At 45.5% G+C, this 13,075-nt stretch overlaps 1 protein-coding gene across 2 annotated transcripts in view; it reads left to right on the top strand.

Moving 5' to 3' along the window:
• CACNA1I (calcium voltage-gated channel subunit alpha1 I) overlaps nt 1-13,075 on the top strand; it is a 384,553-nt gene that overhangs the window by 285,692 nt on the left and 85,786 nt on the right. For both annotated transcript variants that reach the window (XM_084811754.1, XM_084811755.1), the window contains 2 exons: nt 8,427-8,578; nt 12,491-12,676. In XM_084811754.1, the coding sequence (XP_084667880.1) occupies nt 8,427-8,578; nt 12,491-12,676 (338 nt within the window). The remainder of the gene's footprint in view (nt 1-8,426; nt 8,579-12,490; nt 12,677-13,075) is intronic.

A 13,075-nucleotide genomic window follows, 5' to 3' on the forward strand; every position in this document is an offset into this window, starting at 1 on the left:
ATTCAAAATGACCCATACTCCCCCTTTCAATTGGGGCAAGGGAAAAAAAACATGAAACACACATGTTATAACTGATTTGAAAATTAAAAAAACGCAGCAAGGCATGGTATGTGTGTTTACGGGGGAGGGGGAGACTTGTGGCTCTTCAGATATTTTTGGCCTACTGATCCCATCAGCCCTAGCCATCATAGCCAAATGTGAGGGCTGATAGGAGTTGCAAAAACATCAACACAAAATGTTTTTGGCCACAAAAACCCTGCTCAACCCCCCACCCGTATATACCCTGTGGAGACTGAGACGGAGAGGTCAGAATGAAAGTGGGTGTTCATGTCCATGACAAAACACAAAGTTTAATGATGAAACCCCAGCTTTGACCCCTGCACCCACTTCCAAGAAGGCCAGGAGCTTCTCACACACCAAGCGTTATTTGTATTTGTTTAAATTTCCTCAGCGCTATGACTTCCTACCCTGCACAAAGCTAGAGCAGGTGTATAGCCGTTTGGGGTTTTTTTTAAAGGACTTAAGAGTCACAAAGCTGCTCCCGCCTTCCACTGCCCCCTGCTGGCTTGCAAGTGTTTCACACTGAGGCTAAAAATGCAGCCGTGGAATGATCCAAATAGTTTTGGTGCTTTGGCCCAAGAGATGTCAGGGAGAGAGAAATAAAGGGAGGGGCCTTTCCTGTGAGGAGGCAGCTTACATTTCGACTCTGAAATGGCTCCTTGTCTTTATTTTCTTCACATTGTAGGGCAGAGGGGTTTTGTTTTTTTTTAACAGCATGCAGGACGGCCTTTACAATCTGATTTTATGCACATTTACTCAGAAGTAAGCCCCACTGGATACACTGCAGCTGAGTCCAGTCAATGTGTGCATTCTGAGGCTGTAATCCTGTGAACATTTCAATGGGAGCAAGCCACAATGAATATAATGGGACTCACTTCTCAATCAACGTGCATAGGATTGCACTCTTTGTTTTTATGTTCCATTTCTTGCTTTTCAGGTCTTGTGTTATTAGTCAAATGTAATTACAGGTAGAAACTGAGTGCATATTTCTCTCCCTACCTCACCCCTCCTCCACCACCATCCCACCACCTGCCCTGTCTTTACTTTTGTATTTAGGGGAACTGGCAGCTTTAATCAAATCCTCCGGCTGGGAAAGATGTGCAGTTACCACACATACTTTTTGCCGTATTCAGATTAGCACAAAGCCTGTGATCACAATGAAGTGTGGGAATAAATTAGGAGGCTGTGAAAAGTCAGGGCTTTTGCTTTTTCAGAACACAGACTTTCTTTTTTCTTTTTGGGGGACGGCAGCTGTCAAAACCACTTGGTACAAGGGAAGAGATGATTGTGTGGGACAAAGTGCTCAGGAATGGGAATGGGAACTCTGCAGATAGCATTGGAGGTCAGGTGGCTGGGGAGCAAGCCAGGCTGTTCATTCATTTACTGACTTAAGTTTTTTTTTAAACAATAATCTAAACAGAACTGTATAATTTGGCCCCAGCGAGTAGATGTTATTTGCAACATACAGGAAGATTGTAAAGCAGCCTAGCCCAACCTGGTCCCCAGCAGATATGTTGAACTGCTCCTAACATCCCCAGCTAGCATGATGATGGGGGCTGTAATCCAACACATCTGCAGGGCACCAGGTTCGGAAAGGCTGCTGTAAAGGCTCTGAACTCAATCCTGATCTCACATGTACTTTGTTGTTGTTCAGTCGTTAAGTCATGTCCGACCCTTCGTGACCCCATGGACCATAGCACGCCAGGCCTTCCTGTCCTGCGCTCTCTCCCGGAGTGTGCTCAAGTTCATTCACATGTACTACCCAAGGCTGAATCATTTGGTTCAAGCATCTTTCCCAGCTTTAAATGAGGAAGGAGGTCGAAACGAAAAGTTGTTCCATCTCCTTCTCACCAATGTGCATAAATCACCACAGACTTCATTGGAAGAAATTTGTTCAAGGCTAATAATGTATTCCTGGCAGGATACCTTCGTTTCAGGTGTCTGTTCATTAGGGATGTACGAAAGTGACTTACCTTTTGCGGATTATGTTGATGGTGGGGGGGAGGCGTTCCATCCCTCCCCCCGGAATCCTCGATGGCCGGCTGTGCTCCGCGGCAGCTCTGTGGAGCAGCCGGCCAGGCCCAGCCAGCCCAGAGCTGTCCGCAGCCGGATTTCCGGCTGTGGAGGTCTCTGGGGGAAAAAAACCCAAAAACCCGCTTAAGCAAATGGCGGTGGCTACGGCCGCCACCATTTGCGTTCCTTATTTTTGGCCGTCTTAGTCTACATAAATATTTACGTAGACTATGATGGCGAAAATAAAGGGGAACGCAAATAGCGTAGCGGGCGCTATTTGCGTCCCTTTTTGATTCACTGTTTTAGCCTACATAAAAATTTACGTAGGCTAGAACAGGGAATCAAAAAGGGACGCAAATAGCGCCCGCTACACTATTTGCGTTCCCCTTTATTTTCGCCGTCATAGTCTACGTAAATATTTACGTAGACTAAGATGGCCAAAAATAAGGAACGCAAATGGCGGCGGCTGTAGCCGCCGCCATTTGCGTACGCGGGTTTGGGGTTTTTTTTAAACCCACTCAGCTATGATAGGCTACGTAAAGATTTACGTAGCTTATCACGTCGTGTTTTTTTAAAAAAAAACCTAGCCATGATAGGCTACGTAAATATTTACGTAGCCTATCACGTCTTTTTTTTTTTTTTTAACAAGACTGCAAATGGCGGCGGCGGCAGCTGGTTGGAAGACCAGCTGCCGCAGCCACCGCAGCCAAAGCTGCTGCCAGAGCCGCCGGAGCCCGGAAGATCCGCCCCAGGTAAGTCTCGTTCCGGGGGGGATCCACAGGGGGGCGGGGGGGTGGCAGGCCATTCCGCCACAGATTTTGGGGGACCGAATGCACTGGCATTCAGCCTCACCGAGATCCATGGCGGAATTCTCTGCCATCTGTACTGTTCATTGCCCAGAAGTAATAAGAATCACCAGTCTTTGATACACCTATTCTGTTTACCTTACACAAAAATGGGGAGTGACTTGGTTGGCTGTGTGCTTCTCACTTTATGGAATTGTGATATGGGTTCACACATATTTATATGTCATAAGTGCTTATGTTCACACTTGAGCCCATGAACATAACTAGCTCCTGTCCGATAGAATGCATTCTGCATATTCACATCACTTCCCATGACTTCTCTGTGGGAAAAATGATAATGACCACTGATCATGACAGCCAATACTTTGCTAGTTACATCAAATCATCACAATGGTAAAAAGATACCAACAGGTCAGTTGTTTGTTTCAGTTAATTTTTTTATCAGGATTTATCCAGTTTGCACCTTCCAGACTCAGACACAATTTGCAGTCCGTACATTTCAGAGCTTGCAATATCATTCATGGACCCCCAAAAATGCATTTGACAGCATGCATAGATTTGAAAAATGTGCATGAAAAAAATGTGTACTTTTGAAGAATGCACTCAAATATACTTTAATCAATGGGAGAAGAATGCATAATTTAAAAGATGTGCACAATTGATGTGTACATTTAGAAAAATATGCATAAAAATACACATGGATTTTCGTGTGAAAAGGAAAAAAAAAAAACTCGCAATCTCATACCTGCTAGAGTAAGAATGAGCTTTGAGATGGAATTTGAAGAATTTCGGTGAACTTGAGTTTTGCTAATTTGCACGTCCCTAAATGGGCTGTGTGTGTCTTTCCACACTTCTGCGTTAAAATTATTTGATATTTATGTTAAAATTATTCGATATTTATTTATTTATTTATTTATTTATTTGCATTAAGGGAAATTTAAGGCTTTAATACAATACAATAAAATCCTTTAAAAACATTTCTATTTTCATCTTTTAAATAAACAACCTACTATACTATCACAAGGTCCAGTCTGGTGTTAGTAGCACACTATCCTGTCCCCATGCAATGGAATCCTCGACGGAGGGGGACGCGCTCCATTCCTCCCCCCCGGAATCCTCGATGGCCGGCTGCGTTCCACGGCGGCTCTGCAGAGCAGCTAGCCAGGCCCAGGCCAGAGCCGTCCGCAGCTGGATTTCCGGCCGTGGAGGGCTCTGGGTAAAAAAAAAAAAAACGCATACGCAAATGGCGGCGGCTACGGCCGCCGCCATTTGCATTTCTTATTTTTGGCCGTCTTAGTCTACGTAAATATTTACGTAGACTATGACGGCGAAAATAAAGGGGAACGCAAATAGCGTAGCGGGCGCTATTTGCGTCCCTTTTTGATTCACCGTTTTAGCCTACGTAAATATTTACGTAGGCTAAAATGGCGAATCAAAAAGGGACGCAAATAGCACCCGCTACGCTATTTGCGTTCCCCTTATTTTCGCCCTCATAGTCTACGTAAATATTTACGTAGACTAAGACACCAAAAATAAGGAACACAAATGGCGGCGGCCGTAGCCCCTGCCATTTGCATACGCAGTTTGGTTTGGTTTTTTACCCAGCCATGATAGGCTACGTAAATCTTTACGTAGCCTATCATGTCTTGGGGGGGGGGAAACACCCCACAAGTCTGCAAATGGCAGTGGTGGCGCCAGCCGGTCAGAAGACCAGCCACCGCCACCAGAGCCACCGCCGCCCGGAAGATCCACCCCAGGTAAGTCTCGTCCCGGGGGGGATCCGTGGGGGGGCGGGGGGCAGGCCGTTCCGCCACAGATTTCGGGGGGGTGAATGCACTGGCATTCAGCCTCACCGAGATCCGTGGTGGAATTCTCTGCCATCCCTACTAACAGTACCTCCGTCTCGTTTGGGTTGAGTTTCAGTTTATTGGCCCTCATCCAGTCCATTACCATGCCCAGGCACTGATTCAGAACAGCCACTGCCTCACCTGGGTTTGATGAGAAAGAGAGGTAGAGCTGGGTGTCATCTGCATATTGATGGCACCTCAGCCCACACCTCCGGATAACCTCCCCCAGCGGTTTCATGTGGATGTTAAACAGCATGGGGGATAAAATAGAGACCTGTGGAACCCCATGGCACAATTGCCATAGCATAAAGCAATAATTCCCCAGCACCACCTTCTGGAATTGGCCATCCAAGTAGAAGCAGAACCAGTGCAGTGCCTCCAACTCCCAACCCAGACAACCTATCCAGAAGGATACCATGGTCGATGGTATCGAAAGCCGCTGAGAGGTCCAGGAGAATCAACAGGGTCGCACTCCCCCTGTCCCTCTCCCTGCAGAGGTCATCCCACAGGGCGACCAAGGCAGTTTCTGTTCCAAAACCAGGCCTGAAGCCCGATTGAAATCTGTTTCATTCAACAGTGCTTGGAGCTGGCCTACAACCACCTGCTCAGTACCTTGCCCAGGAAGGGGATGCTGGCCACTGGCCTATAATTGTTAACATCCTCTGGGTCCAGGTTAGGCTTTTTCAGGAGTAGTCTAATTACCGCCTCTTTTAAAGCGGCAGGCACCACTCCCTCTCACAAGGAGGAATTTACAACCTCCTGGACCCAGCCGGACATCCCCTCCTTGTTTGATTTAATAAGCCATGAAGGGCAAGGGTCAAGCACACAAGTGGTCAATCGGACTTGGCCAAGCACCTTGTCCGCATCCTCAGGCCTCAGTAACTGAAACTCATCCAATAAAACTGGACCAGACAGTGCTCTGAGCACCTCTACCAATGGAACTGCATTAATCGTGGTGTCCAATTCATGACAAATCTGAGCAACTTTATCTTCAAAGTGCCTTGCAAACTTATCACAGCATGCCACCGAGGGTTCCACCATCTCTCTCCCTGGCCCAGAATGTAACAGGCCGCAAACCACTCAGAAAATCTCTGAACGACACTGAGAAGATGCAATGCTGGTGGAAAAGAACTGTCTCTTTGCCACCCTCACCGCCACAGAGTAGGCTTGATAGTGGTGGGCTCTTACCTGTGTTCGGTCAGACTCAGCACGAGTTTTCCTCCACCTGCGTTCTAGCCGTCTCCCCTCTTGCTTCATTGCCCTCAGCTCAGGTGTATACCAAGGAGCTGGCTGGGCTCTGCTCAGAGGGAGAGGGCGCTTGGGCGCAATCGTGTCAACTGCCCGAGTCATCTCTGCATTCCTCATAATTTTAAAAAGCATAAAGAAATGGAAGGTATTAAATAGCCTCCAGTGTACAAGAGAGAGAAAAGAATCTCATGATCATAAAAGGTTAAAATTTTGATGAAAAACAGCATTATTTGTAGAAACAATGAAATGCCACAACACAATGATGAGAATATGCTTTAAATCTAGTCTAAGATCATCATCAAAGACATGGTACTGTAACCCCATACTAGGCAATGGAACAAGCTAGCAATGTAAGTCCAAAATATATGTTCACATTAAACTTGCAGAAATAGCCCCTACATTTTTCAGTTCTCTTCTAGTGGTGAGCTTCAAATCATATCAACAAGGTTCTTCCACGTGCATATATATGTCTCAGTGCAATGTCCTGACGATCTTCAAAACTATTTCAAATCCCCAAAGAGATGTTGATCAGTAGTCTTTCTCACATATCCTTATGCGCTTACTGAGACTGGCCATTTCAAACATATTACTCCAGTGCTGCGCCAACTGCACTGGTTGCCAGTCAGTTTCCAGGACTAATTCAACATGTTGCTGCAAACCTTTAAAGCCCTAAATGGCCTAGGACCAGTCTACCTGAAGGAGCATCTTCTCCCATACGCTCCTGCCCAATTGCCAAGAACATCTTTGGCAGCTCTTCACCAGGTGCTGCCACCCATAATGCTGCAACAAGCTACCAGGGAAAGAGCCTTCTCTGTAGTGGCCCGCTGTCTGTGGAATGCCCTTCCCAGGGAGATCCGCCTGGCATCTTCACTGTACATAGTTAGATGCCAGATTAAGACCTTCCATTTCCATCTTTTGCTCTGATTATTAATTTTACTGCTGGTTCCTTAATGTTTTTAATATTTTCAATGTTTTTAATATTGTATTACTTTGATACTTTTATTGTGGTTTTTACAAAAAAAAAAGTTTGATTATTTTGCTGCTGTTGTTTGGTCTTTCATGATGGTAAACCACCCCAATAGCATTTGCCAGCTGGGTGGTATACAAATTGAATGAATGAATGAATGAATGAATGAATGAATGAATGAATGAAACAATATACATATGTAGAATTCTGGGCCATTTGGGCCATTTTCATGAAATATCATAGTAATCTGCAACCATTCATGAGATCCTTTGCACCACCAAATTGCTACTTTCAACTTTCTGCAGCTTCATTCCTTCATTGCAGAAACAACATTTTGCAATCCTATGGCCTCTAAACAGCATCAGTGGGGCCATAGGATAGTTAAAATTCCTGGATCTGGATTTCTGGATCTGGATTCCTGGGCCATGCTCCGACCTTGGACCAAGGAGTCTAAGCTCCCCTCCCCTCACAGCCAGCATGGAGAGAACCATGCTGGCTGCCTCTCCAAGGTCACAAAAATGGGTGAATAAACCCATCTAGCTCAAATGAGCATGGAGGAAAAGATCACTTCTGCCCCGCCTCTCAGGATTGTGCCCCACAGCAGATACTATTTTTTTAAAAAAAATTAAACCAGGGAGATATGCACTGTAGTACTGGAGAGGGAGACCATGCCGGATGTAAATGAGTTAAGGTAAAAACTGATGGTGGGGGTGATTGTGAAAGGTCATGAAATGTTGGGGCATCACTGGGAGGTGGTAGCTTTGCAGATACACATTTATTGATGATGATGATAGAGGATGTGTGTCTGCCTGCACTCATCACTCCAAAACTGTGAAACCTAGACACCTGAAACATAGAATCATAGAACAGTAGGGTTGGAAGGGGCCTATAAGACCATCAAGTCCAACCCCTTGCTCAATGCAGGAATCCATGTCATGGTATGCATACTAAGGGGACCCTAGGGATGCGCACCTCTGGGTTATTTTGTTTTTTAAATACATTAATTTTAATTAATTTACATGCATCCATGTGTTTGAAGCCTGCGGGATCACCTTCAGTCACTAGGTGGGAGACTTCCATAACCAGCATATGGCTTTTTAGTTGATACAGTATGAAGTTAGGGGGAGCAGTCCAAGGAACAGAGTTATACAGCTGCCTCTATCCCCTGCTGTGGGGCCGCCCCATGCAGGGCCACGCGTAACGGTGCCAACAGACGTGGCTTCACTCTGACAGGACAGGCACAATGTGTCTTACTCTGACAGCTGCATAACTTTGCTTGAAGGCTTCGCTGTACCAAACTAAGGGCTATTCCAACCAGTGTGAAGCTGAGTCCATTCATTAGTTGTGTCTTAAAAGAAGAGACTGGAAAGGCCCTGTGAATCCCCTTCTCTACCTAGGTGGACCCATTTCCTTCATACCAAGCAGAACAGTATGCTTCTGATGTGAACTGCTTCTGATTCCTTGGTTTCTTTCTTCCTCCTGCAGCCAGAGGAGCTGACCAATATTTTGGAGATCTGCAATGTCGTGTTTACCAGCATGTTTGCCCTGGAGATGATCTTGAAACTTGCTGCCTTTGGTCTCTTCGATTATCTTCGCAACCCTTACAACATCTTTGACAGCATCATTGTCATCATCAGGTAATGACAGCCAAAGCCACAAGTCGCTCTCTGAGATGTAACATAAAAAAGATAGGTGAGAGCTGACCTTGTGGCCACTCAATTTGGATTGACTCAGGAATAAGCCAACCCATTTCTTGTTTTTGCTTGCGAGGGCGGTGGGAGATAATTTGGCTTATTTCTGAACCAATCCATTGTGGGCAGTGGGTGCGACATCACTAGGAATTATGAACTTAGGTGACTATTTTGTACTAGCCTTTTTAACAACAACATATGAGAAGAACCACTCAGGAACAGCCACTCAAGTACATATGGACCAGGAACTGAGAGAACTGGATTGTATTTCCAGCCTTGCTACCAGTTTAGCTTTCACTTCAGAAGAATGTATATCTGAATGTATATTCTGAATGTATATTCAGAAGAATGTAAGAATGTATAAGAATGTATAGAGTGGCTGGGTGACCAGCCAGATGGGCGATTAATAAATTTAATAAATAAATAAAATAAAAATGTATATAAACTCTGTACATGCCTGCTGTTTCATCCCATGTAAAATCAGGGATGCCATGCTTGTGCCTATATAAATCTTTCCAGTCTTATAGCTGCACATGACAGAGTCACCACAAAGAATGGTATGTGCTGCAATAACTACAGCTATAGCAGAACCCTATGCCTAGATGTGCTGCTACATGCTACTATCTGCCAAGCCTATCACCCCTGCCCCATTCCATGGCTGGGTTCACACAACATGCTAACCCACACTCAGTGGTCGAGTGTGGGTTGTTGAATGTGGGTTGTTGTTGAACCATGGGTTGTTTGTTGAATCGTGGTTTGCCATGTTGTCCGAACCCAGGACATTTGCTGCTGGTGGCTTGTTAACCATGCAGTGTGGCTTGTTAACCACTCTGAACGATGCAACAAAATACCAGGTGGCTTGTTCAAGAAAAATAAGCCACACTGCATGGTTAACAAGCCACCCTATGAAAAATGTCCTAGGTTTGAACAACCGCTAACCCACAGTTCAACAAACAACCCACTGGGTGTGGGTTAGTGTGTTGTGTGAACCCGGCCAATATGCCTGTTCTACAGGAACAGAGGTAGCTGCCTTATGCCAAGTCTGATCATTGATTCATCTAGTCCAGAAGTACCTACTCTGACTGGCAGGGGTTCTCTGGGGTCTTGGGCATAGGTCTTTCCCATCACTTGCCATCTTGCCCTTTTAATTAGTGATGTGGGGGATTTGAACCAGGGACCTTCTGCATGCAAGGCATGTGCTCTACCACTGTTTGTTGGGTGAAAATGACTCTGGGCGCAGCATAAATGAGCGAGAAGGGGTCTTTCCCCTGCTCTGCCCTCTCTCTTTTCACCACATCACAGCAATGTGTGAATGAGCAAAACTAGAGCCCGCCAAAGTTCTCCCAATTCCATCTCAAAGCACGTTCTGACTCAAGTCTGTATCAAATTGCGACCTTCTTTTTTCTTTTCACATAGAAATCCATGCATATGTTTGTGCTTTCCCCCCCAAACGTATGCATCAATTGTGCACATTTTTTAACTTTACAAATTCATCTCCCATTGATTAAAGTGTATTTGTGAGCATTTTTCAAAAGTACACATTTTTCATGCACATTTTCCAAATGTACACATGCTATCGAAGATATTGGAGGGGGGGTGTCTGCAAATCACCTTGCAAGCTCGGAAAAGTATGGACTTTGACTGCAGATTGTGTCCGAGTCCATGTTTGGTCCAGAAGGTCCAAAGTGGGTAAATCTGGATCAAAAAGAAGCTGAAATGAATTTCTCAGATATCCATACCACATCACCATGCATGAGTATGGCACTAAGGGACAGACCTCTTGCTGGTGCACTAGTGCCCAGTTCATCACTAGTCCTGCCAGTGGAGCAGAGCCAAAAGTTGTTTTGCTACATTGGTGGGAAATGGAAGCATCCATTACTGTACATAAAACACATTACATGGTACTGTTATTGCCTACAAAACAGGCGTTCCTGTCAAATGCCCCTGATTGAAGGAAAGGAAAGGTTCCTCCTGTGCACGCACCGGGTCATTACTGACCCCTAGAGGGACGCCCGCTTACGCTGGCATTTTCATGGCAGACTATAGCGGGGTGGTTTGCCATCACTTTCCCCAGTCGTGACTACCTTTCCCCCAGCAAGCTGGGTACTCATTTTACCGACCTCAGAAGGATGGAAGGCTAAGTCGACCTGAGCCAGCTACCTGGGACCCAGCTTCCGCTGGGATCAAACTCAGGTCGTGGGGAGTTTCAGTTGCAATACTGCCGCCTACCACTCTGTGCCACACGAAGCCCTGATTGAAGCCCATCCCTAATTTTAATCTAATTTTTAACCTGCAGTTTGCTGCTTCTGCAGTGTCCCCACTTCTCATTAGGTTTGGGCTCCCTTCAACCCATTTCAGAGTTTGCCAGATTTGGGTGGGAGGGGGGGAGCATTTTAGGCAAATTCCCAAAATGGAGGCAAGATTCAGAGAGAATGGTTCAAGCCGTTCAGGGAAGATGATGCACTTATGATGAGGATGGGCAGTTGTGGCTCCCTCCACCCCATTTCTGTTTCTTAGCAGTTTAAAAACTGTTAACTCTGTTGGAGGCTGCAGCAGCAGCACTCTGGCCACCACCTCCATGCTTCCTTCTTAGCAGAGTGCAGTTGACCTGGCATGATGGGCCAGTTCACACGGTCAAACAAGCCACTGGGTGTTAAATAAGCCTGCAACAGGCCATGGGTTATTTGAGGGTTGTTTCCCCCTCAAACAAGCCATATAGCCCAGGTATGGGCAACACAACAAGCTGTGCCAGCCGAGTAATTAGGGAAATGGTGCCCAGCTTATTCAAGCCATGGTGGCTTCTTTTGGTCATGTGAACTGGGTCAATGTGTGACCATGCTAATGTCATTCCAGGTGTGCTACACTCCAAGAAGAGGGAAACATGGTAGTGGCATCCAGAGCTCTACAGAGCCGTGAATGTTTAAACTGCGAAAGAAAGAAAGAAAGAAAGAAAGAAAGAAAGAAAGAAAGAAAAAAAGAACCCCCAAACTGTTTCAGAGCTTGAAATTCTGGTTCCACTGAAAGCTACTGAAACATATGGCCCAATTCACCATCATTTGTTCCTGTTCTTATTTTTGAGGCTAGAGGTCATTGTAGGCCCCATTAAGCTACCAAGGAACCAAGCATTCTGTTCTGTGGAGCATCATAGGCGATCTGGCAAAGACATGCTTCCAGGAGATGCCTTTGCAAGGAAGGTGCCTATTGAAATTGACCAAGGGGAAAACCTAAAGGAAATGGCTAAGGCAAGAAGATACATTCAGGAATTGAAAGATTCATTGCATACCAAGTGTATCCTTATGCATACACTACCATATATGCCCACGCACACGTTTTCCCAGATAATGTGTATACATATGCAAGATTGACTCAAAATAATATTTATTACAAATATATTTTGTTCACATATGATTAATCCAGACAGACTTTATATTGCTTGCACACAAAGACAATTGGTTCATAGACATCAGTGTAATTGAGGCAGAAATTCATTCTCATTCTCTCTCTCTCTTTCTCTCTCTCTCTCACAGACGCACAGTCTGCCTGGACCCTAATTAAAGATCACTCAAATAAATGTTCTTTGTATTTATAATCTTCTCACTGGTTTTCATCATCTTTTGGGATTAATTCAGCAGTGGAGGCTGGTGGCTCCACTATCAGGACATAGCTCCTTTAGAGTTCTGAGCGATTCTGAGTGGAACCCAGAGTGGATTCACTGCCCCACTGATATCAGAACCACCAGCTTCCATTGTTTTCCTGTTATCTTTCCCAAGGTCTCAATCTGACCCTTGCTGCCTCTCTCTTCTCTCTCTCTCTCTCTCTCTCTGTGTGTGTCTTGTTCTATTTGCCCCTGGTCTGTAGCATCTGGGAGATCATAGGCCAGGCTGATGGGGGTCTGTCAGTACTGAGGACATTCCGGCTGCTGAGGGTGCTGAAGTTGGTGAGGTTCATGCCTGCCTTGCGGCGTCAGCTGGTGGTGCTAATGAAGACCATGGACAATGTGGCTACCTTCTGCATGCTCCTCATGCTATTTATCTTTATATTCAGGTGAGAACAGGGATTCCTTGGTGCAGGTTGACAAGATGCCTGAAAACAAAAAATACATAAACCAGAATACTAATCTGCATTGGATCCATTTTGCTTGTTTAGACCACAAACAATATTAACTGGGGCAAAGTTGTAAACTATGCTCATGTAAACATGACATAAGCCAGTCTTCGCCAACCTAGTGCCCTTGCTCCAGATATGCTGGACATCTGGAGGGTGCCAGTTTGGGGAAGGCTGGCATAAGCCATCAGAAACTGTTTTACACTGCAGTAATCTGGACCAAGTGCACTGGCAAGCCAATCAGTAACTGAATGGGGAACTATGCTAAGCACTGGTTAGACTGTGTGAATGAACAAGAGCTAGCTACACTCTGTGCCTTCTGTTCGGGTTTCTCTGCCT

This window comes from Heloderma suspectum, chromosome 7, assembly GCF_057233095.1.
Source record: "Heloderma suspectum isolate Gila_16-S chromosome 7, 16-S_ref, whole genome shotgun sequence".
NCBI lineage: Eukaryota > Metazoa > Chordata > Lepidosauria > Squamata > Helodermatidae > Heloderma > Heloderma suspectum.